Raw genomic sequence first — 22,460 nt, forward strand, 5'->3', positions numbered from 1 at the left:
CAATAAAGGCAGAAGGAGGCGCGGCTTCACCAGCGCGCCGGGAGCAGAGGAGACCCGAACTCAAAAAGGGCCATGGCCCGGCCCTATCAGACTTGACTTTGTTGCCAGGCGGCAATGCGCCGGGAGCGCGCACAAGGGAGGAGGGGCAGGGAGCGGCGGCCCAGTCAGGGCCAATCAAGAGTCACCTCAGCGGGCGGAGGGACGGAACTGCCGTCTGAGTGACAGGCAGCAGTACCAATGAGGACGCAGGAGGGGCGGGGCGGGGGTGCTCCCCCTATCGGGAGGGGGCGGCGGGTGACGGGCGGGTCCCTCCCCCAATGAGAGGCGGGGGGAGGCGGGTTCGCGCCGCCATGTCGCGGAGGCTGCTGCCCCGGGCGGAGAAGCGGCGGCGGCGGCAAGAGCAGCGGCAGCAACTGGAGGAGCCGCAGGAGCATCAGGAACCACAGCAGCTGCAGCGGCGGCGCCGGCGGGCGGCGGGAGCCATGGTGAAGATGGCGGCGGCGGGTGGTGGTGGCGGCGGCGGCCGTTACTACGGTGGAGGCGGAGGAGGCGGCGGCGGCGGCAGCGAGGGCGGCCGGGCCCCAAAGCGGCTAAAGACGGAAAACGCTGGCGAGCAGCACGGAGGCGGCGGGGGAGGAGCCGGGGCAGCGGGCGGAGGCGGCGGCGGAGGGGTGAGGCGAGACCGGGGGCCTAGCGGGGCTGGCTGGCGGGCGGGTTGGCCGAGAGCCTCATTTTGGGCCGAGTGGCGCGCGGCCGGCCTCGTGCCGTTGGGCCGCGGGGGTGGGGTGGGGTGGGGGAGGGGGGGGAGGGGGCGAAACGTTTTCAGGGTGGCTCGAGCCGGCTGGGCTCGAGCTGCGGGAGCCGCTACTGCGCGTGCGCCTGGCCGCCGAGGCGTGTGCTCCTGGGGCGGGGGAGGGAGGATGGTCGGGGTGGCCGCTGGCTCTCGCCTTCACGGTTTGCGCCTGCGTGCCCTGCCCGCGTGGGTGGCAGTTGGGAGGTTGCGCGCGCAGTCTGCTGGGGGGGGGTGAGGCTAATGCGCGGTTCGATTTTTGCGCCTGCGCATTAGGTCTGCCATCCATCTCCCGGTCGGTCTGTTGGTCACACGTGGTGGTACCTTTCTCTTTTTGTGACTGACGCTTGTAGACGCTGCGCGTGTTGCCATGGTCTTAAATATCCACTATCTAAGTAGCTAAAGCCTCCCTTCCCCGCCCAGCTTGTGGCTTCCTGGCCGAGGGGGGGGTCCCCTAATCCCTCTCCGTTTCAGTTTCCTCATCTGATGACGCTTTGACCATGAAGCCACCTCCTTCCTTCCTCCCTGCCCCCCTCTCCCATCCCGAGCCAGGTGGAACTGGCACGGAGATCAGCTGCCAGCCCCAGGCGCCTTTGGAAAGGGACAATCAGTGGGCTCAGGCCCGCTTCTATAGTTCTGAAATAGAAGCCCTTTTGCTCCTTGTTTTGGACAGGGCGAGGTATGGGGGGTTTCTCTCCTGTTTGTGGTTTGTGGCTACTGCCCTTTGAGCATTGTATCTGACCACTAAGGATCATAGATTGGAAAGGGAAAGAGAGGGAATGGGTTCATACCTAAAAGAGTCAAGTAGAGAACTAGACTTGGAACCAGGAAGATCAGAGTTCAAATCCTGCCTCAGTCACTAACTAGCAGTGTGACTCGGGCAAGTCACTTAGCTTCAGATTAGTTTAGTCATTTGTAAATCTGAGAGGTGGGCCTGATGGTCTCTGAACAACCCTAGGATAGAGGATAGAGTGTGGTAGCTGAGGAGTGAGCCTGTTCCTTATGTTTGAGGAGGATGAGGTGGACCTTCCAGGAAGATAGGCCTCCAACAAGCTGAGACTCGCATCCTCCCAGTGTTTTTTTAGCCCTCAGATTCCATGGGAGTGTGGCCAAGGCAAACAGGGGCCTTGGGATGTTGGCAGTCCCTGAGTGCAGCCTGGTCTGGAAGCAGGATTGAGCGCAGGTGTGTCCATTTATGGGCTCTCTTCCTCCTCCCCTTTTTGTTTTTAATCTCTTCGTTAGTTACAGTCTAAGGTCTCTCAAATACTGTGTCCTCTCAGCAAAGCTCCACCTTGAGCTGGAGGAAGCATGTTACGTTGCTGGGAGCTGGAGATGGGGAGGGGGGGACAGAGAGCTTCCTTAGTCAGAGGCTTTGCCTTTGCTGTTTATTTTTTCTGAATTCGCTTTATTGATGGCTTTTGTCTTTAAATCAGTCCATTTCTTGACTGAGCATTTGAATTTGAGGTGTTTTGGTTTCTCTGTAGTTTTATAAGTGAGTAGTAGCTTACAGGGAGAAAATGAAACAGGGCCTTGTTTCCTTTCCTCAGGAGAATTACGATGACCCCCACAAAACTCCAGCCCTCCCCAGTCGTCCACATAAGGGGCCTGATTGATGGTGTGGTGGAAGCTGATCTTGTGGAGGCCTTGCAGGAATTTGGGCCTATCAGGTATGAGGATGGGGGGCTGGAGAAACCTTGGTGATTTCAGTATTCTCTTTCCTAGCCAAGTCTGGCTGAGGGTCCTCTGGCTGCTACTAATAATCTTGATGTAATCATTTGTTGCTGTAGAAGTACAGAGAAGAGATTTCTTTTTCTGTTTTTAAATTAAATTTACTTTTTTTTCAATGACCAAAACCTTTTTCCTACTTGCACCCTCTCAACTGGAAATAAAGGGAAAACAAAGACTTTATATAGTCAATAATGCATAATCAACCCTAATCCCATGTTGGCCGTGTCCAAAAAATGTCTCATTCTAAATCCATGACCACTATGTCATGAGGTGGGAGGCCTGGATCTTCACTGGTTCTTTGAAATCATGGTTGGTCATTGTATCGGACTGGTATTCTGAAGTCTTCCAAAGTTGTTTGTTTTTATAATATTGCTATTGTGTAAAGTGTCCTGGTTGAGCTTGCTTCACTGTTTTCTCAGGTTTTTCTGGAAACATGCCCTCATCCTTTCTTACAGCACAACAGCATTCCATCACATTTGTCTGCTTTTCCCCAGTTGATGGGCACCCTTTCTGTGTCCAGTTCTAGAACACCCACACAGAGCTGCTATAAATATTTTGTACAAGTAGGGCCTTTCTCCTTTTCTCTGAACTTGAGCTGTCGGTCTTGTGCTTTCTCTGTTTGAAAAAGCTATGTACCAGCTTGGGCGACTTTGTGGGAATTGATCCCAAATTACTTTCCAGAAGGGCTCGTTGCTAATTCGAGTTCCGCCAAACACGGCATAATGTGCCTGTTTTCACCCAGCCTTTCTAACATTTGTCACTATCATTTTTTTGGTCAGCTTTGCCAGTCTGATAAGCGTGAGTTGCTTCCATTTAACATTAGGTTTGGGTTTTGTTTGTTTTTCCCCCACACGGCTATTGATAGCTCTGGGGCAGCTAGGTGGCTCAGTCGATAGAAACACTGGGCCTCTAGAGTCAAGAAGATTCGATTTGAGCAGTTTAGATCTGGCCTCAGACACAAGCTGTGTGACCCTGGGCAAGTCATTTTTACCCTTTTTACCTCAGTTTCCTCATCTGTCAAATGATCTGGAGATGGAAAATGGCAAACTGTTCTAGGATCTGCCAAGAAACCCCCAATGGAGCTCACGGGGTAGTTTCAGACTGAATAAAGTTGATAGCTTGGCTTTTTTCCTTTGGAACGTTGAGCCTTTGATCATTTGTCAGGGAATGTTTTTTTCTACTAAAGGAATGGCTGCTAGTGTTCACGCCTTTGCCTGTTGCTACTTGGGCTGATGAACCCATTCTCTCACCTGCTCCAGAGCAGTTCAATTCATGCACAGTTTTTAATACCCAAGTAAACATCACCAAAGAGATAATTGGATTTTTGAGTTTTGTGTGGTTTGGTCTTGGGATTCACTTGACTTGAAGACTTGTCATTTATTATGCACTTACTATGTACCAGGCACTATGCTAGGCACTCGGAAATACAAATATAAGTAAACAGTAGGCCCTATCTTCAAGGAAACTGATATCCCTAATGGGGAAGAGGACACACAAAAACGAAGCTGGAAAGTGGGGTGGGGGGAAAAGGTCCCTGGCACAGATCCCAAAGCTCTGAACTTTTTATAGTTTTTGTGTGTTTTTAGGAAGGGTCGGTCCCTTTCTTGTTGGGAGCCCCAGATCTGTTGGATAGTGGCAGTTCCACTGGATTTCTGGGATCCAAATCTTGACTGAGCTACTTTGCTTATCTATTTATGGGATCTTGGGGAAAGTCAACTTAAACTCCCATAGGACCTCAATTCGCTTATCTGTAAAATGTGAGGGTTGGACAGGCGGATCCCAAGGCTCTTTCGAACCCTGACTCTGTGATCCAGTGGTTGTGTGTTTTTAGTTTTCTGGTCAGCGTTGTCACCTCCCCATTGGTTCAGTTCAGGAAGCCTGTCCACACTTGGAGGTAGATCTCCGTCTTCCTGTCCTCTTGGTGTCTGGAGGCCTTACTTGGTCCTCTACAGTAGCACCAGCACACGCCTACCTGATGTGGCCTCCTTCCCCACTCAGATGTGTGGCAATGTGTTTCTAACCTTGGAGGCAGCCCCCAGCCAGCCCTGGGATGACACTGGGAAGAAAGAATTTGGCGAGGCCCCTTTGGACCCCCTCTCCTGCCTAGAGTCTGTTTTATCTACTTCGCTATCACATTTGGGAACTAGAGGCTTTGCGGGGGGGGAGTGGGAGGGGAGTGATAAAGTTTTCTAGATTGCTCTAGATCGTTTAGCTTCTTGTACAACCCCTTTGTTTTCCAAACTGAAGCTCAGAAGAGTCAGGTGACTAGCAAGGTCCAATGTCCTGGATTCCTGATACCTTGTTTGGAAGGACTGAAGGAGTCCCTTCTCTTCTCTAGTTACGTGGTGGTGATGCCCAAAAAGAGGCAGGCTCTGGTCGAGTTTGAGGATATCCTGGGGGCCTGCAACGCTGGTGAACTATGCAGCTGACAACCAGATCTACATCGCCGGCCACCCGGCCTTTGTCAACTACTCAACCAGCCAGAAGATCTCCCGGCCCGGCGATACGGATGACTCTCGCAGTGTCAATAGCGTGTTGCTCTTCACTATTCTGAATCCCATCTACTCCATTACAACGGTGAGCCTGGGGAGTGAGCTGGGGTGGTGGCCATGATAGTTGTCTGCAGTCTTAACTGACCTCCTTTATCTGTGTTTGGTCCTTCAGGATGTCCTTTATACCATCTGCAACCCTTGTGGCCCTGTCCAGAGAATCGTCATCTTTCGAAAGAATGGGGTCCAGGCGATGGTAGAATATCCTTGGTGACTGGAGTGTGATGAGCCTCCAGAAGTGCAGTGGAGGGGCAGCTAGATGGTGCAGTGGTAAAGCATTGGCCCTGGATTCAGGAGTACCTGAGTTCAAATCCAGCCTCAGACACTTAACACTTACTAGCTGTGTGACCCTGGGCGAGTCACTTAACCTCAATTGCCTCACTAAAAAAAAAAAAGTGCAGTGGAGGCAGCTCACGGGCAGGTGGTCAGGGGTGTACGTGCTGGCCACCTTGGCCTGCGTAGTTTACCATGGGAACAGGGAGCTTTAGGGAGAAGCTTTGGTTGCTGCTGTGGTGCAAGGCTCACAGGCTTTTAACCACTAAGACTGTTTCCTCACCTGTAGCGGGGGCAAGGTTGGCACCACTTGTTTTCACGAGATTTTTTTGAGAGGAGCCTTTTTTGAATCTTAAAAGCATTACAGGAATGTGAACTCTTGGTAGCTGCTGGTCGTTCACATGTTGTCAGTCAAGTGAGACTGACAACATGTGAACACAATTGGCCACTGTCTCAGTCCAGTCTGCCCCGCTACTTCAAGTAAGGGTCCACAACTCCTGTGAAATCAGCTGGCTTCCAGGCCCCGTGGCAGAGGGCTGACCCATTCTCTCTTTAGGACCATTTCCTTAACTTTCATTCACATTTGACTCTGTGCAGAGTGCCCAGCGAGCCAAAGCTTCCCTCAATGGGGCTGACATCTATTCTGGCTGTTGCACCCTTAAGATTGAATACGCTAAGGTGAGTGAACCCTGAGCTGCTGGCAGAATGACTGGCTGCCTCAGCTGCAGGTCTCAGGCCATCCAGGACTGGGGGCAGGACTAGCTCCCTGACCTCCTGACTGCCTGGCAGTCCCAGAATTCAAGGGGACTTACTGGTGCCTCACACTGACATTCTTTCTCTCTGTGTGTAGCCGACACGTCTGAATGTATTCAAGAATGATCAGGATACCTGGGACTATACCAACCCCAACCTCAGTGGACAAGGTAACCTTGATGCCTTCTTTGTCTCTCACTCCCCCCCTGCCATGCCCATCAGGCAACTCGCACACTCCTAGGTCGGCCTCAGTGTTATGTAATGCCATTGGACTTAGGGCAGATCAGGGAAGGAGGCAGGTGGTCTTCCTTGGTCACCAGCTTGAGGTTCTTTCTGTGGCACCCAACCAGGAAAAGAATGGGGCCACAGGGGCCAAGTCCTTGGGCAAGGAGCTCATCTGTAAGCTACTCCTTTTTCTGAGCTCCTGGCTTGTGGGCTTTGTCACCCCCTCTGTCCCTGGGAAGAGCCCCTCCTGTTTGTGCAGACAGTTTGATCACTGGGTCAGATGTGGGGTGACACAGTATGCTCTGGAGCCAAAGGGCCCTCAGAGGTCAGTCATCTGGTCTGCCCGAATAAACTCATTTTATTTATGGGGAAATAAGACCAGAGAAATTAAAAGAACTGTGAACCCGGAATGCTGCAGAGCTGGGGACTGAACCCAGGTCCTCTGGCTATAAATCTGGGCTTCTTTTCTAAGCTGCTTCTCCTCAGAGGGGGTCAAGCCTAGTAATGGGTTCTCCAGCTCAGAAAGCCAGGGACCACCTGGGCTGCCCTGGGCCTGAAGAAAGACAGCATGGTTACCATTGACTTCCTCACCAAAGAAGTTTGGGAGGGGGGTGGAGAGTGTCTAGACTTGGAGCCTGTGGATTTAGGCTCAAGCCACCACAGTCCAGGCAGGGCTCTCAGGCCTTGTGCCCGGGGCGTTTTCTAGTAGCACACATGGAGGTCAGGAGCAGTTAGCCCTTCATTCACCAAGACTTAGCTGATTTGGTTGGTGCTACTGCCCTGGGGGCTCCTCCCCTCTGCAAGCTCTCTACAGAGCAGAGGCCTTGGTATACCCTGGGGAAGCAGAGGGCAGGGCAGGCAGGTGGGCAGGCAGGGGGGGCTTCTCCTGGGGCAGGGCGTCTGCACCCCTCCTCATCGTGGGGGGCCGTCCTCTGTTCCTGAGGCCAGCCCCACATTTGTGAATCCCAGAGTGAGCAATGGCATTACATGAGGTGTAACAGAAACATGAAAAGCCCAGCTTTCTTCTCAAGGTACATTAGTAGATAACTGTGCAGAGCGGCAGGGGCGGGCCTTTGGTTTTGACGGCCCTTGCCTTTCCTTGCCCAAGGCTGGGGGGACAAAAGCGGGGCGGGAGCCGCCCTGGCGCTCGGACTGTGAGCAGGGGTTCGGCAAGCCCCCCCCCCCCCCCGGGGACCGTTCCCTGGGGGCTCTGCCTCTGCCACATCGCTCACCAACACACAGGGTAGGACCCCCCTAGCTCTTCTTGGAGAGAACACGCAGCCTCCTTCAGGTACCAGAAACAGCTGCAGATTTGAGCTCACTACATCAAGAACACCACACCGCGCTCCAAGGAACAGCTACAAGCACAGAGACAGAGAGAGACAGAGACAGAGAGAGAGACTCAACAGGGCGGCAGCCGCTGCTTTTTTTTATTATGGTGGTTTTTTTAAAAATAAAGTCAAAACCAAACCTTGAACCCACGAATGTACACAGAAAGAAGTAGGAAACACAGAACAGAGGTTTTCTCCTAACCAGCCCAGCGGCGCTCTTTTCGGAGAACGTTTCATAAGCCGAAGTAGATTCCAGTGGCCCTCCAAGACTATAGGATCCTCCTCTCCATTCCTCGCCATATTGGTTAAGTTTTTTGGTTTGGGGAGGGCTTTTTTTCCTTTTTTCCGTTTTGGTTTTTCTCTGCAGTCATCGGCTGCCCACCTAATACGTACCAACTGGAGATTCAAACCCCAACCAAACCCAACACGGGTCAAACAGCTCAGAACACACAGCGATGTCCCGGCGCGTAGCTGGGGCGCGTCCCGAGGCACAAGGCGGGCATAGCGGGGCCATGGGCACACTCGCATAACAGAGGCGCCAGACACGCACACGGAGAGCCAGCTACACAGGCAGCAGCCGCACCCCACCGCACCCCACCGCAGCACACAAATGTTGAGGAGGCGCAAACACGGAGGAAGGAACACTTTTCCACTTATACACCACTATTGGCCACTTTCTGGTCTCTGCTGAGGACAGAACATCTGTGAGCCAGTTTTTGTTTAATCAGAAAATTGACTTGAAAAGAAATAAATTGAAAAAAAAATTGTAGCGGATTTGTAACGTAAATTGTATTTATGACTGTAAAACCATGTGATGCAGGGTCGCAGTGTATGTTTGATGGGACGCCATCTTTCAGAACTGTGCTAACTCACTGTTGAAGCGTCCAATGGTAAGAGAAAATACAGATTTGTTTTATGTGACAAATGGACATTGTACTCTGTACTGCTGTAAGTAGCCCTTTTCCATCTTTGTAATGACTGACTGTTGGAATAAACCCAGTATGAAATGCAGCTGGCGGGACGGCAACATTGTATGGCTCCGGGAACGTTCACGCCTTGTCCATGATTGCTCATTTTAACGGATTCCTGCTTTTGTCAGCCTCCTTGGGGCCGGGGGGAGGAGGGACTGGGACCTTGTGTTCTTAGCTTTTACTCCCTAGTGGCCACGTGAGGTGGATTTGGGGCCTGCACCCCTGAGCACCCAAGGAGTGGAGAGATTTGAATGGGGTTGGGAGCGACGAGCTAGGCCCTCCAGGGCCCCTCTGTCTCTGCCAAGTTTGGCCATGTCCATTGTCTCCCACACCTCTCTCCTTTGGGCCCTTTGTTTGTCAGGCAATTGGAGATCCATTAACCCTTTGGGATAAATGGTCCCTTTTGTACCATCCCTGACTTTGTAATCTAGGATGGAGTGGGGATTAAAGTGTATGTATCACAGAGGAAAGGGGGCAGAAACCCTCTATTAAACATAGGGTGTCTGACCCCTTGGTAGGAATAGGGACCGCATGCCCCCCTCCCCTCCCTCCCCAAGGCTCCCTGAGCCTTTGGAAGAACTGAGTTTGTCTCTTCACAGACACACAGGCTTCAGGCTTCAGGCCTCTGCCCCATGCCTCACATGGCTCCCAGCAGGCTCAGTATGGTTTGCCATAGCTGGAGCTTTGAGAATTCTTACTACAGGTGCAGAGGTCCCTAGAGAGGGAAAGAAGTGCCCTCCTCCTGGATGAGGCTCTGACATTTGTCTCTGTCCACAGGTGACCCTGGCAGTAACCCGAACAAGCGTCAGAGACAGCCTCCTCTCCTGGGAGATCACCCCGCAGAATATGGTGAGGGCAGGGGGTTCCCCTCCGTGGACTCCCGTGGCTCATGCGACCCTGCCCGCCGTCCGCCCCGCAAATTCTCACCCGTCCTCCCTCTCTTTCCTTCCCACCCCCCAGGAGGGCCTCACGGTGGGTACCACAGCCATTACCATGATGAGGGCTATGGGCCCCCTCCACCTCACTACGAAGGGAGAAGGATGGGCCCACCAGTGGGGGGCCATCGTCGGGGCCCGAGCCGATACGGCCCTCAGTATGGCCACCCCCCGCCCCCTCCCCCACCGCCTGAGTATGGCCCCCACGCAGACAGCCCTGTGCTGATGGTATATGGCCTTGACCAGTCCAAGATGAACTGTGATCGGGTCTTCAATGTCTTCTGTCTCTACGGCAATGTGGAGAAGGTAAGCTGGGGACAGGGCCGGCAGACCGACAAGCCAGCTGCTAGTATAGGGTCCTAAGGCTTGTGGGGGTCATTTGCAGGGCCTGCAGCAGTGAGTGGAGGTGGAAGTGGGCAGGAGGGACAGGCTACACCTGAGGGTCAGAAAGTGCTTTGGAGTCCTGGGAACCAGGTAGGATCCCTAGGTCAGCTCCTGATTCTTTTTTTTTTTTCTTCCTTTTTTCTCTTTTGCCTTTGGGCAATGACTTAGCCCTGAGGCCTGTACCTGATCTGTTAAAATGAGGAAGGCTGGCCTAGAAGGTGTAGAGAGTCCTGTGCAGAATAACATCCTTAGTGATTTGGGGGCAGGGGCTGATTCAGCGGATGCCAAGGCACAGGCCTAGGACAGTCACCCCAGGGCTGTGGGAAGGTAGGGCCCAGGCTCCTGGCTCTGCTGGGAAAGCCCTGTGGCTAAAGCCTGCTGACGCAGGGGCCCTTTTTTCCTCTCGCCGCAGGTAAAGTTCATGAAGAGCAAGCCGGGGGCTGCCATGGTGGAGATGGCGGATGGCTATGCAGTGGACAGAGCGATAACTCACCTCAACAACAACTTCATGTTTGGACAGAAGCTGAATGTGTGGTGGGTCTTCCATCCCGCTCCTCATCTTTCCCTGAGCCCTGTCCTTGACAGGGTCTCCATTCCACCAGGCACAGGGCTGCCTCCTACCGTGGGACCCTTGCCAGACTGCATTAAGAAAAGGGGTCTGGGGGGGACAGCTAGGTGGCGCAGTGGATAAAACACCGGCCCTGGATTCAGGAGTACCTGAGTTCAAATCCGGCCTCAGACACTTGACACTTACTAGCTGTGTGACCCTGGGCAAGTCACTTAACCCCAATTGCCTCACTTAAAAAAAAAAAAGAAAAGGGGTCTGGGGGCAGCTAGGTGGCACAGTGGGTAGAGCACTGGCCCTGGATTCAGGAGAACCTGAGTTCAAATCCACCCTCAGACACTTGACACTTACTAGCTGTGTGACCCTGGGCAAGTCACTTAACCCCAATTGCCTCACTTAAAAAAAAAAAAGAAAAGGGGTCTGGGGGCAGCTAGGTGGCACAGTGGGTAGAGCACTGGCCCTGGATTCAGGAGAACCTGAGTTTAAATCCACCCTCAGACACTTGACACTTACTAGCTGTGTGACCCTGGGCAAGTCACTTAACCCCAATTGCCTCACAAAAAAAAAAGAAGAAGAGGGGTCTGGGTGGGTTACCAGAGAAGGGAGAGAGGCAGTAAGGGTAAAATACAGGCAGACTTTCCTCACCTCGGGTTGGATGTGATGGAGAGAAGTGGGTTACCAGTCACCTTCTTATAGCCTTGGCCTCCAAACAGTGCTTTGGAAAGCACTGTGGTAGGGGATGCCGGGACTAACCTAGCCTGACTGGACGGAGCCACTGAGTCAATTCTGAGCCCAGGATACCCAGGGAATGAGGGTGTTGGCCCCCCCAGGGTTGAAGGAGGGGGAGATGTGTGTCAGAGAGATAATGGAAACATGGCTTTTTGTCTTTCCTCTCTCTCCTCTTCCCCCATTCCCCCATAGTGTTTCCAAGCAGCAGGCCATCATGCCTGGCCAGTCTTATGGACTTGAAGATGGGTCATGCAGCTACAAAGACTTCAGTGGCTCCCGTAATAATCGGTTCTCGACCCCAGAGCAGGCAGCTAAGAACAGGATCCAGCACCCTAGCAACGTGCTGCACTTCTTCAATGCACCCTTGGAGGTTACTGAAGACAACTTCTTTGAGGTGAGGAAGGAAGACCTTTGTACTCTGCCCCAGCTTGCCCTCGGTGTAGTGGGGAGTCTTAGCCTCTCTGTTCTTGGGCGCTGGAAACACTAGCCAGATGCCTTGGGAATGGGAACCCCCAAGCAGCTCTGGTACCCCACGAGCCCTGTGAGCTAGAGCAGCCTGAAGACCTCAGGAGGGGCCTGCACTCTGGCTAGAGGGTCACACTAAGGGAGCTGCTATTGGGCTGGAGCCTCAGTGGTTAGAGCCTTGTGGCGTGGGCCTGTGGTACTGAAAAGCATCTAGAGAGGACCCCAAACCTTGGGGCAGACAGATGTACCTATATCTCTAAGACCCGGTTTCCTTTCTTTGCTTCCCAGATCTGTGATGAGCTTGGAGTGAAGCGGCCTGCTTCAGTGAAAGTGTTTTCAGGAAAAAGTGAGTGGCCGGAGACCCAGTTGGGTGGGTGGGTGATGGGTCCAGAGCTCTTGCCTCTGAGCCGAGGCCAGACCCCTTTCCCTCTGACCCATTGGGTGCTTTGGTTGCAGGTGAAAGAAGCTCTTCAGGCCTGTTGGAGTGGGAGTCTAAGAGTGATGCCCTGGAGACCTTGGGCTTCCTGAACCATTACCAGATGAAGAATCCGAGTGAGTGGCCTCAGGGTCTGTGGAAGGGGAAGGGAGAGAGCCTGGGCCTCCCCAGAGGGACCTGGCTGTGCCTGGAGCCAATGAATGCCTGCCAAGGGCAGGAGGAAGGCTACACCCGGGAGGGCTTAGGGGAGCCCCGGGCTTTCCTGTCTGAGAACCCACCATTGTTTACCCAAGGGGAGGGGCTGGGTCCTATCCTGGGCCTCCTCCTCCCTTGGACTTGTTGGGGCTTGGCAAGTCCTTGTGGGAGCTGGGACCTTGGCTTGGCTTCCCAAGCCGCCCATAAACTCCTGGGAGCCCTTTACAGGCTGGGACTTGTTTCCTGGAAGGTGTAGAAGAGGGGGTGGGTCCTGCCTTTGCTGACACTCGCTGGGCGCTTCGTGGCTCTGGGCTTCCCACCCTGACTGATGTGTGTCCTGTCTTTGCTCCCCTAGACGGTCCGTACCCTTACACCCTGAAGCTGTGTTTCTCCACCGCTCAACATGCTTCCTAATTGCAGCCCAGGATGAGGCCCACGCAGGAAGCCGAGGCCCACGCAGGAAGCCCACCCTTCTTTCCTTTCTGCCGTTTTTTTTGCAAAAGTTCTTGTATTCCTTTTCTAATGCTAGTTTTAGTAGAGGCTTAACCATAATGGAAACCCTGCAAGTCTGGAGAGGGGGCGTCTCCATCTCCAAGATTAACCTTCACTTTTGGAAATTATTGTACATGTGATTTTTTTTTTCCTGTTCATACATTTGTGCTGCCTGCCCCTGTGCTCCCAGCACATTTCAATAAAATTGTTTGGAAAATAAACGTTGTGGTATATGACCAAAGTGTTTTTTCATCCTTCCTACCCAACCCAGACGCCGAACTGCAGGGTTTGGTCAAGGCTGGCACTGGCTCGGCTTTTCGAGTTGTGTCTCTGGTGCCCAGCAAGTAGGTCAGCAAACGGTTGTTAAGCACCAGGCACTGTGCTGAGAGCCTTGGCATTAGAAAAAGAGGCAAAGGACAGTCCCTACCCCCAGAGATGACGTCCCACCCAAGGGATGAAAGGGGAGACATGGGCTGCCTGGCAAAGGGGGGATTTTAGTTGGGACCTAAAAGAACCCAGGAGGCTAGTGGCAGGATGAGATGTGTTGGAGAGTAGGGTGGGAGGGGTCACACCTTTGGGGAGAGAGAGAGAGAGAGTGTGTGTGTGTGTGTGTGTGTGTGTGTGTGCGTGCGCGCGCGCGCACGTGCGCTCGCACACGCACGTGCTCCTGGGATATTCATTGGCTGAATGGATAAGGATGGATAGAAGTGGGGAGAGACTTGAGGCAGGCAGACCCTTCTCCCCAGCAGCTATTTCAGGGATCCAGGAGTGAGGTGAGACATGGTGGTGACAGTGGGAGGAGAGATGGATACCATAATGATAGGCCTTGACAACAGTGTGAATATGGGAGGTGAGAGGTAGGAGTCCAGAATGACCCTTGGTGGATTGGGGGAGCCCGAGGGGCTGAGTGTCACTATAGCCTCACCCTCTATAGTAATAGGCAAACTAGGAGGATTTAGGAAAGGTAAGTTTTGTTTTGGACATAAACTTAAAATGCCTTCCTGGACATTCCAAGTTTTGAGATTTCTGAAAGGAAGCTGGAGATGTGAGATTGGGGGTCAGCAGAGAGATGGGGGCAGGGAAGATTTGTTTTTTTTCCCTTTTTTTTTTTTGGTGAGGCAATTGGGGTTAAGTAACTTGCCTAGGGTCACACAGCTAGTAAGTGTTAAGTGTCTGAGGCTGGATTTGAACTCAGGTCCTCATGATTCCAGGGCCGGTGCTCTAGCCACTGCGCCACCTAGCTGCCGCTTGGGAAGATTTGTTAGTATAGCCATTAGTATAGAAATGGTAATAAATCCATGAAGTGGCATGGAGGAAGAGAAGGCCCAGGACACCCCTGAGGGACACTGAGGATTGGGGGCGGGGAGGGGGGGGGATCCAGCAAAGGAGACGCTGAGCTGGCAGTACCGAGGAGAGGGTGATCCACAGGGTGAAAGGCTGCAGAGAGGTCAAGGGGAATGAGGATGGAGAAAAGGCCACTGGTTTTGGTACCTCAGTGGTACCTTTGGAGAGACTAGGGCCAGCAGAATGATAAGGTCAGAAGCTGGGTTGTTGGCCCAGGAAGATGAGAGGAGAGAGTGGGGGCCCCTGTTGTGGACGCCTTCTCAGGGACCTTGGCCACAAAGGGCAGAAGAGATAGAGGAGAGTTAGCAGCCATGGGAAGCTCGAGTGAGGAGTTTTTGAGGATGGAGGAGAATCGGGCATATTTGTGGGCAGGAGGGAATTCGGGCCAGTAGGAGGGAGAGATAGAAGATAAGTGAGGGGCAGCTAGGTGGATCAGTGGTTAAAACACTGGCCCTGAAGTCCAGAGTACCTGAGTTCAAATCTGACCTCAGACACTAGCTGTGTGACCCTGGACAAGTCACTTAACCCCCACTGCCTCAAACATCCAGGACCATCTCCAGTAGTCCTGATGTATACCTTGCCACTGGCCCCAAATGGCTCTGGAGGAGAGAGTGAGGTTGGTGACCTTGCTCAGTCCTCCCTCACTGTGTCATGACATCACTGGTCCCCCTTGGCTTCTTAAACTTTTTTCACTCGCGACCCTTTTTCGCCCGAGAGGGTATTAAGGTACATAGACAGTAATCTTTTACTGTCGCCAGTTTTTTTGCGACCCCCACATCCCAAGCAAGACCCCATCCCGCGGCCCCCAGTCTAAGGAGCGTTGGTCCAGCTGACCAGGTGGGAGCGTGCTCCTCAGTGGCAGAGGAAGCGGAAACTTGGACAGGCCCAGTGCAGCACGAGTCGCAAGGCCAGGAAGATGGACATTGGGCGGGGGATGGACTTAGGCATAGGCCTCCCTTCACCTCTCGGTGGATTCTTTCACTTGGTGGGGGTGGGGGCTCCCTTCCCCAGGCCCCGCCCACTGGCCATTGGATCCCTCATACGTATTTCCTTTTTCCGCTCTTACATTCCCCATTTTACAGATGGGGAAACTGAGGCTTGGAGGCGGGACGAAGCGTGTCCTCCCCTCCCCCCTTCCCCGTACCGCTCTCCCACCCCAGGTCCTGCAGGGGGCAGGGCCAGACAGAAGCCCCGCCCCCGGGAGATCTCCCTCATTTCCGCCTGCCCTCACTCGCCATGGCGACAGAACGTCTTCAGGACGTGCTGGTGGCCGGGGAAACAAGCTGGGGCTCTGCCCTTTTTCAACATGGCCGCCTAGTCCCGCCCTCACCCCGGGCGCTGCCCTCACTCAAGATGGCGGGAGCCTCCAAAATGGCCGCGGGGCCCTGCCTCCCCTACTTCTAAATAGTATCGCCCCGCCCCAGTCTGCAGACTCTGGTCATGATGGCGGCTACAGCCTCAGTCTCCCGTGGGCTCCGGAGCCTCCTGCTGCGGCGTGAGTCTCATCGTCTGTCTGGGGCTCGGGTGGAGGTCATGACCTTCGGGCAGCAAGAGGGCGGGGGAGGGGCCCAGGCCCGAGCCCTCGCTCTGCTCTGAGATCTGACCCCCCCCCACTGTACCCAGCCCCCCCAAATTCTGACCCCCTCCCCCAATGCTGGGCTCATTCTTCCCGCCAGGCTCCCGAAGATGACTTCTCCCATGTTGAACCCCAGCCTCCCCCATATGACTCCTCCTCTCTGTTTCTGTCCCTCCCACTCTGACAACATCCCTCCAGTGCCATAGTCTCAGGCCTCCCCGTGCCCCCAAATTCCTTAGAAGCCCTTTGCTCTGTAGGCCCCCTAGGTCTGACCTTTGACCCACAAGGTAGCCCACTCCTCCCTGGGCCCCCAGACACTCCCCTTTCCCCCAGCTGTAGCTGCAAGCCCACCCCTCCCCCACCAGCCTAGCCCTGACCTCTCCCCCACTTTGTGCTCCCGACCTTTCTCCTCCCTTCCCCAGGCGTGACCTCTCACCCACATTGTAGTCCTTCCCCAACTCTCTAGACTCCCACCCTCCCAATCAGGACTTCTCCCCCCTCCATTTTCCCTCCACTCACCCCTTTCCCTAGGGTAGCCCCCTCCCATTCCCCACGCCCTACCCCACTTGTTTTCCTGAAATTCAGGGTAACAGACTGGGGTCTCTTTGCTTCCCCACCCCCAAACCCAGGACTGGCGGCCCCCCACGTCCCACATCTCATTTCTCGTCCCATGAGCTCCTCTAAGGAGCATGCAGCATCCCAGGCAGAGGATCATGACTACGAGTCCCTCAAAGTGACCAAGGCTGGGGACCACATCCTGCACGTGCAGATAAACAGGCCAGAAAAGAGGAACGCGATGAACCGGGCATTCTGGAGGTGTGGGCTGGGGGGATGCTCCCCGGCCTTCCTGGCAGAGGGAGGCCAGTGACCTTTCTCGTGGGTTGCTAGTGTCTAAGGCCCTCCAGTGACATCATTCATTCACTCAACAACATTGTACCCACCAGTGTGCTGGGCCAGGGGTAGGGGGAGGCAAGTTAGCAAAGGAAACCCCTCCTGGTGTGGGGTGTGGGTCAGCTCTCTGCCACTTAGAGTGATACCTGAGAGTGTAAGTGGCTTGTCATATAGCCAGGATGTGTCAGAGGCAGGGCCCATGGGGCTGGAGCCCAAGGTGTTCTGGCTCCAAGGCCAGCTCCCTATGCCTTAGGCCATGCTGGTTCTGTTATGGAAGACCAGGTGGTGTCTGCCCTTGGGCAGCATGTGCTGGGGGGAGGGTCGCAGAAAGGAGGCTTTAAAGGATGGGTAAGATTCGGGCCAGCCACCAGCAGGAGAGGAGATCACAGGGCAATGAGTATGGAAGGGTGGGATGGCCCAAGCAGAGGAGAGTGGGATGGCCCAAGCAGAGGAGGGTGGGATGGCCCAAGCAGAGGAGGGTGGAATGGCCCAAGCAGAGGAGGGTGGGATGCCCCAAGCAGAGGAAGGTGGGATAGCCCAAGCAGAGGAAGGTGGGATGGCCCTAGCAGAGGAGAGTGGGATGGCCCAAGCAGAGGAGAGTGGGATGGCCCAAGCAGAGGAAGGTGGGATGGCCCTAGCAGAGGAGGGTGGGATGCCCCAAGCAGAGTAGAGTGGAATGGCCCTAGCAGAGGAGGGTGGGATGACCCAAGCAGAGGAAGGTGGGATGGCCCTAGCAGAGGAGGGTGGGATGGCCCAAGCAGAGGAGGGTGGGATAGCCCAAGCAGAGGAAGGTGGGATGGCCCTAGCAGAGGAGAGTGGGATGGCCCAAGCAGAGGAGAGTGGGATGGCCCAAGCAGAGGAGAGTGGGATGGCCCAAGCAGAGGAAGGTGGGATGGCCCTAGCAGAGGAGGGTGGGATGCCCCAAGCAGAGGAAGGTGGGATAGCCCAAGCAGAGGAAGGTGGGATGGCCCTAGCAGAGGAGAGTGGGATGGCCCAAGCAGAGGAGAGTGGGATGGCCCAAGCAGAGGAAGGTGGGATGGCCCTAGCAGAAGAGGGTGGGATGCCCCAAGCAGAGTAGAGTGGGATGGCCCTAGCAGAGGAGGGTGGGATGACCCAAGCAGAGGAAGGTGGGATGGCCCTAGCAGAGGAGGGTGGGATGGCCCAAGCAGAGGAAGGTGGGATAGCCCAAGCAGAGGAAGGTGGGATGGCCCTAGCAGAGGAGAGTGGGATGGCCCAAGCAGAGGAGAGTGGGATGGCCCAAGCAGAGGAAGGTGGGATGGCCCTAGCAGAGGAGGGTGGGATGCCCCAAGCAGAGGAAGGTGGGATGGCCCTAGCAGAGGAGAGTGGGATGGCCCTAGCAGAGGAGGGTGGGATGCCCCAAGCAGAGGAGGGTGGGATGGCCCTAGCAGAGGAGGGTGGGATGGCCCTAGCAGAGGAAGGTACGATGGCCCTAGCAGGGGAAATAAGACCCAGAAGAGCAGGAGGTATACAACTGAACTGCACTAGGGCCAGGAGAACCCTGAGAGTCTGTGAGGCAGAGTGAGGTCCAGAGGTCACCTTGTTCAGGAAGAGGTAGGACCTTCCCTGATGGTGATGGTAGGGAAACGCCTGATCGGGCCTTTTACAAGCACCTACTATGTGCTGGGCGCCCACAGGGGCTCCATGACTGCATATGAAGAGTGAAGGAGAAAAGAATGGACACTGATAGGAAGGGAATGAGGCACAAACCCCAGGGCCAGTTGCCTGCGGTGACTCCAGCCTTGACCTCTTTTCATAGGGAGATGGTGGAATGTTTCAACAAGATTGCCCAGGACCCCCACTGCAGGGCTGTGGTGCTGTCGGGGGCTGGAAAGACATTCACATCAGGTATCTCCTGCACCCCCTTGCCCCCCACCCCATCTGCTGCTCATCTCTTCCAAAGCTCTGAAGAGCTCCCCCTACTCCCTCAGCTTCTCAGGGTGAGCCCCTCTCCCAGCCTGGGGATGCTGGGAGTGGCCCCTGGCCCTGCCTCCCAGCCCTGACTCCTGACCCCCACTCTGGCAGAGATGGGGACCCACTTGGCCTGTCCCTGTATTCCCCCCTCATTTTACCAGGCATTGACCTTGTGGATATGGCTGGGGACCTTCTCCAGCCACAGGGGGAGGATGTGGCCCGGGTCAGCTGGAATCTGCGCCAGATGATCACCAAGTACCAGGAGACCTTCACTGTCCTTGAGAAGGTGAGATTGCCCTCTGGACCTCAAGGAAGGGGAAGGCCTCGGCCTCGGGTGGGCAACTTCTTTAGGTCAGCCCTGACCCCCTTAATTCCCTTTCAGTGCCCGAAGCCGGTCATTGCTGCTATCCATGGTGGCTGCATTGGGGGAGGTGAGTCTGGGGGGACCAGCTCGGCCCCAGGCCAGCAACCCTGAGCCCCACTGGCTCCTATCACTTGACAGAAGGGGTGGGACGTGGCCAAGGCCACCGAAGGAACTGCAAGGCCCCAGGGACTGGGTCTTTCTCCTCCAGATCCAGGGCCCTTTTCACACCGCCCCCCCAGGCTGTCCCCAAAGAGTCATTTTCTCTGTGGCCTTGTGATTTCCTGAACCACTTTGCTGTGTCTTCCAGGAGTAGACCTCATCTCTGCCTGTGATATCAGGTACTGTGCCCAGGATGCCTGGTTCCAGGTGAAGGTGAGTGGGGGCTCGGGCCAGCCCCATACAGGCCAGGGGAGCCCCCTGGGTAAGGGCGGTGTGGAAGGGACAGCCCCTCTCCCGAATCTCGCCCACAGGAGGTGGACATTGGCCTGGCCGCAGATGTGGGGACACTTCAGCGTCTGCCCCGGATCATAGGGAGCCAAAGGTATGGAAGGCGGCTGGGCTTCGGGGAGGAGGGACAGGGGAGGGCTGGGAGGGGCATCAGAGCCCCCCTAAGCCCCCCCTTGTCTCCCCCAGCCTGGTGAATGAGTTGGTCTTCACTGCCCGAAAGATGATGGCTGATGAAGCTCTGAGCAGCGGCCTGGTCAGGTGAGCCTGCTCATGAGGGAATGTCTGCATTCCACATGTGGGGAGAGGACCTGGGGGTGCTGGGCTCCCGGCTGTGACCTCAGTGTGTCTGGGCCCGCTCCCCTTACTGCGGGAGCCAGGGTGCCTCCCAGCAGGTCCTCATGGGCCCCCACCTCCCTGACCCTTGGCTCTGTGCCCGGCCTTCCGGCCCAGGCCTCGGGGTCCTGGCCTCTACCCTTCCTGGGGGACCCAGGGTCCTGTGACCCTCCCAACAGTCCCTGCATCTCCCCCCCCCCCGGCCTTGACCCTGTGCCCGGCCTTCCAGCCCAGGCCTCGGGGTCCTGGCCCTCCCCCCTGTCCAGTGGCCTGCAGCAGGCACTGAGGATTAGCTGACCGGTCGTCTCCACCTGCCCTCAGCCGGGTGTTCCAGGACCAGGAGTCCCTCCTGGCGGCCGCCTTCGCCCTGGCGGGTGAGATCTCCAGTAAGAGCCCCGTGGCTGTGCAGGGCAGCAAGGTTAACCTGCTCTACTCCCGGGACCACAGCGTGGCTGAAGGGCTCAACTTCATGGTGAGTCCCCGGCCCCGAAGCCCCAGAACAGGTGGCCTGGCCTGTGGCCTGTGGCCTGTGGCCTGGGGCCTGGCCTGTGGCCTGTGGCCTGTGGCCTGGCCTGTGGCCTGTGGCCTGTGGCCTGTGGCCACCTGTTCTGGGAGGAGAAGCCCAGCCCCTCAGGGGACTTCCAGTCTGATGGGGGACCGGGCGCCAGCAGCCACATACAAACACGCTACAGACTAGATGAGTGGGGAATGAGGCAGGGAGGGGCCCAGGATTGAGGGGCTTTCTGCAGATGGTGGGATCGGAGCTGGGATGGAGGGGGCCAGCGCGAGAGCAGGCCAGGCCTGGGGCCAGGTCTGGGGGCCAGCCGAGAGAGAGAATGTGTGAGGACCGCGGGAAGGCGGGAAGCAGCTGGGCTTGTCCCAAGGGGCCAGAGGCCCAGGGATTTCCTGTTCCGCTGAGAGGGAGCCCCTGGAGTTACTGACAGGAGGTGGCGTGGGGAGCTCTGGCTTTGACAGCCAATAGAGCAGAGACTTAGGGGGGGCTGCCCTGTGCAGTGAGAGGGGCCGGGGGAGGGTGGAGAGCTTGGGGGGAGAGGATGAGCTCCCTTTGGTTATGTTTGAGATGCCTGAGAAGCAGCTGGAGCAGCAAGACTCGGGACTGGCAGAGAGGTTTGGTTGTTCAGTCATGTCCAACTCTCTGTGAGCCCATTTGGAGTTTTCTTGCATACTGTACTGGTTTGCCCTTTCCTTCTTCAGCTCACTTTACAGACAAGGAAACTGAGGCAAACAGGGCGCAGTGACTTGCCCAGGGTCACCCAACTAGGAAGGGTCTGAGGCTGGATTTGAACTCAGGGAGATGAGTCCTCCTGGCTGGGGCTCCTTGCTCTGTGCACTATGGTGCCCCCTAACACTCAGAGAGGTTAGGGCTGGGTTCACAGACCTGAGAGTCCTGCATAGACATAATTGAATCCAAGGGAGATTAAGGCTGGACCATAAGGGGACCCGGGAGGGAGCCTTGGAAGCCTGTCCCCCCCCCCCATATGAAGCAAAGACCCTTTGTTTCCTCTCTTCCTGATTCCATCCCGACACCCACTCCCCATTCCTTTCCCTACACTCCCTTAATGCATTTTATTGCTTGGTTCCTGTTTGCCACCACGCCAGCCTTGGCTCTCTCCTCACCTGGGTCCCACCCATTCACATCGGATCTACCTGCCTCTGCAGGAGGCACAGTTAGGGGGCGCCATAGTGCACAGAGCACCGGGCCCCAGCCAGGAGGATGCAAACCTAGCCTCAGACACCTAGCTGGGTGACCCTGGGCAAGTCACTGTACCCTGTTTGCCTCAGTTTCCTCATCTGTAAAATGAGCTGGGGAAGGAAGGGCAAACTTCTCTGGTATCTCTGCCTGGAAAGCCCCAAATGGGTCACAGAGAGTGGGACACGACTGAACTGCCTCCCCAGATTTCTGATTGGTTTGTCGCCTTTGCCCCCTCTCTGCAGGCTGCTTGGAACATGAGTATGCTGCAGACCCAAGACATAGCCAAGTCGGCCCAGGCCTTCTTTGAGAAGACGGATCTGAAAAGCATCACCTTCTCCAAGCTCTGAATGCCCATGGCCGGGCTGCGCCCCCTCCCCGCTGCTGATCCTTGAGACCGTCCGACGCTCCCACTGCAAAGGAGTCTGACCATGGGGGCCACTAGTCTCTCATGGAGGGGGCCGCTTGCCCAGGTCACACAAGGCAGTGAGTTTGAGGAGGAAGCCAAAACTGCAGCCGCTCCCCTGCCTCTCTTTGGCCCTCCACAGCCCATGACTCCCGCTGCCCTTCAGAAGGGGTGTGAGCCTGCGTCAGGGTGGGCGACGACCTATCTCAGTAATAAAGTCATTCTGTGAACCCAGTGACTGCAAGTGCTCTTGGCTGGGCCTGGGTGTGTGCTGAGGGAGGGGCTGGGATGGAGGCCAGATGGTCCGGGTCAATTCACTTTTCCCTTTGGAGCCTGGGCTCCCCGACAGTCTGTTCTCTCAGCCCCATAACTCCTCCTGCCCCACACACCTGTTTGCTCTGGCCTGGGAGCTGCCCACTTCTCCAATAGAGGCTCCAGCCTCTGGAGATTACAATTCAGATAAGACTAGAGCATGGGCAAAGGTTGTGGGGTGTGACTTCCTTTTCTCTGGGGGAGGGGAAGTGTAGGGAACCCCCAGACCCAGCCTGGAATGAGTTGGGGGGGGTGGGCCCGAAGCCCTCCTGATGGACATTGGGGGGGGGTCTGTCCCACTGAGGGAGCAGGTGGGATGGGAG

General features: G+C 55.8%; 2 protein-coding genes across 2 annotated transcripts; both read left to right on the forward strand.

Annotated features, from left to right (window-relative positions):
* The first annotated feature begins 329 nt into the window (after window positions 1-329).
* HNRNPL (heterogeneous nuclear ribonucleoprotein L) lies at window positions 330-13,042 on the forward strand. Its single transcript, XM_043992528.1, is given in 15 exon segments — window positions 330-671; window positions 2,338-2,370; window positions 2,372-2,457; window positions 4,857-4,929; window positions 4,931-5,095; window positions 5,183-5,268; window positions 5,922-6,018; window positions 6,191-6,263; window positions 9,398-9,469; window positions 9,581-9,861; window positions 10,352-10,473; window positions 11,426-11,627; window positions 11,987-12,044; window positions 12,155-12,250; window positions 12,685-13,042. Coding segments are annotated over 15 exon segments (1,824 nt in total). The 5' UTR covers window positions 330-350; the 3' UTR covers window positions 12,744-13,042.
* Window positions 13,043-15,496: 2,454 nt separating this feature from the next.
* Window positions 15,497-22,055, forward strand: ECH1 (enoyl-CoA hydratase 1). The gene is made up of 10 exons (XM_043998729.1): window positions 15,497-15,660; window positions 16,371-16,557; window positions 18,410-18,498; window positions 18,726-18,850; window positions 18,947-18,995; window positions 19,236-19,300; window positions 19,399-19,469; window positions 19,562-19,633; window positions 20,030-20,180; window positions 21,665-22,055. Exons 1-10 carry the CDS (start codon window positions 15,606-15,608, stop codon window positions 21,767-21,769), a joined length of 969 nt encoding a protein of 322 aa, XP_043854664.1. The 5' UTR covers window positions 15,497-15,605; the 3' UTR covers window positions 21,770-22,055.
* The last annotated feature ends 405 nt before the right edge of the window (window positions 22,056-22,460 follow it).

Source organism: Dromiciops gliroides, chromosome 3 (assembly GCF_019393635.1).
Source record: "Dromiciops gliroides isolate mDroGli1 chromosome 3, mDroGli1.pri, whole genome shotgun sequence".
Taxonomy (NCBI): domain Eukaryota; kingdom Metazoa; phylum Chordata; class Mammalia; order Microbiotheria; family Microbiotheriidae; genus Dromiciops; species Dromiciops gliroides.

Bases quoted from the DNA above. Each gene is read 5' to 3' on its own strand.
- ECH1 (XM_043998729.1), top strand. From the start codon at position 15,606: ATGATGGCGGCTACAGCCTCAGTCTCCCGTGGGCTCCGGAGCCTCCTG. The intron at 15,661-16,370 runs GTGAGTCTCATC...CCCCAAACCCAG, and splicing joins CCGGAGCCTCCTGCTGCGGC to GACTGGCGGCCCCCCACGTC. The intron at 18,851-18,946 runs GTGAGATTGCCC...ATTCCCTTTCAG, and splicing joins CCTTCACTGTCCTTGAGAAG to TGCCCGAAGCCGGTCATTGC.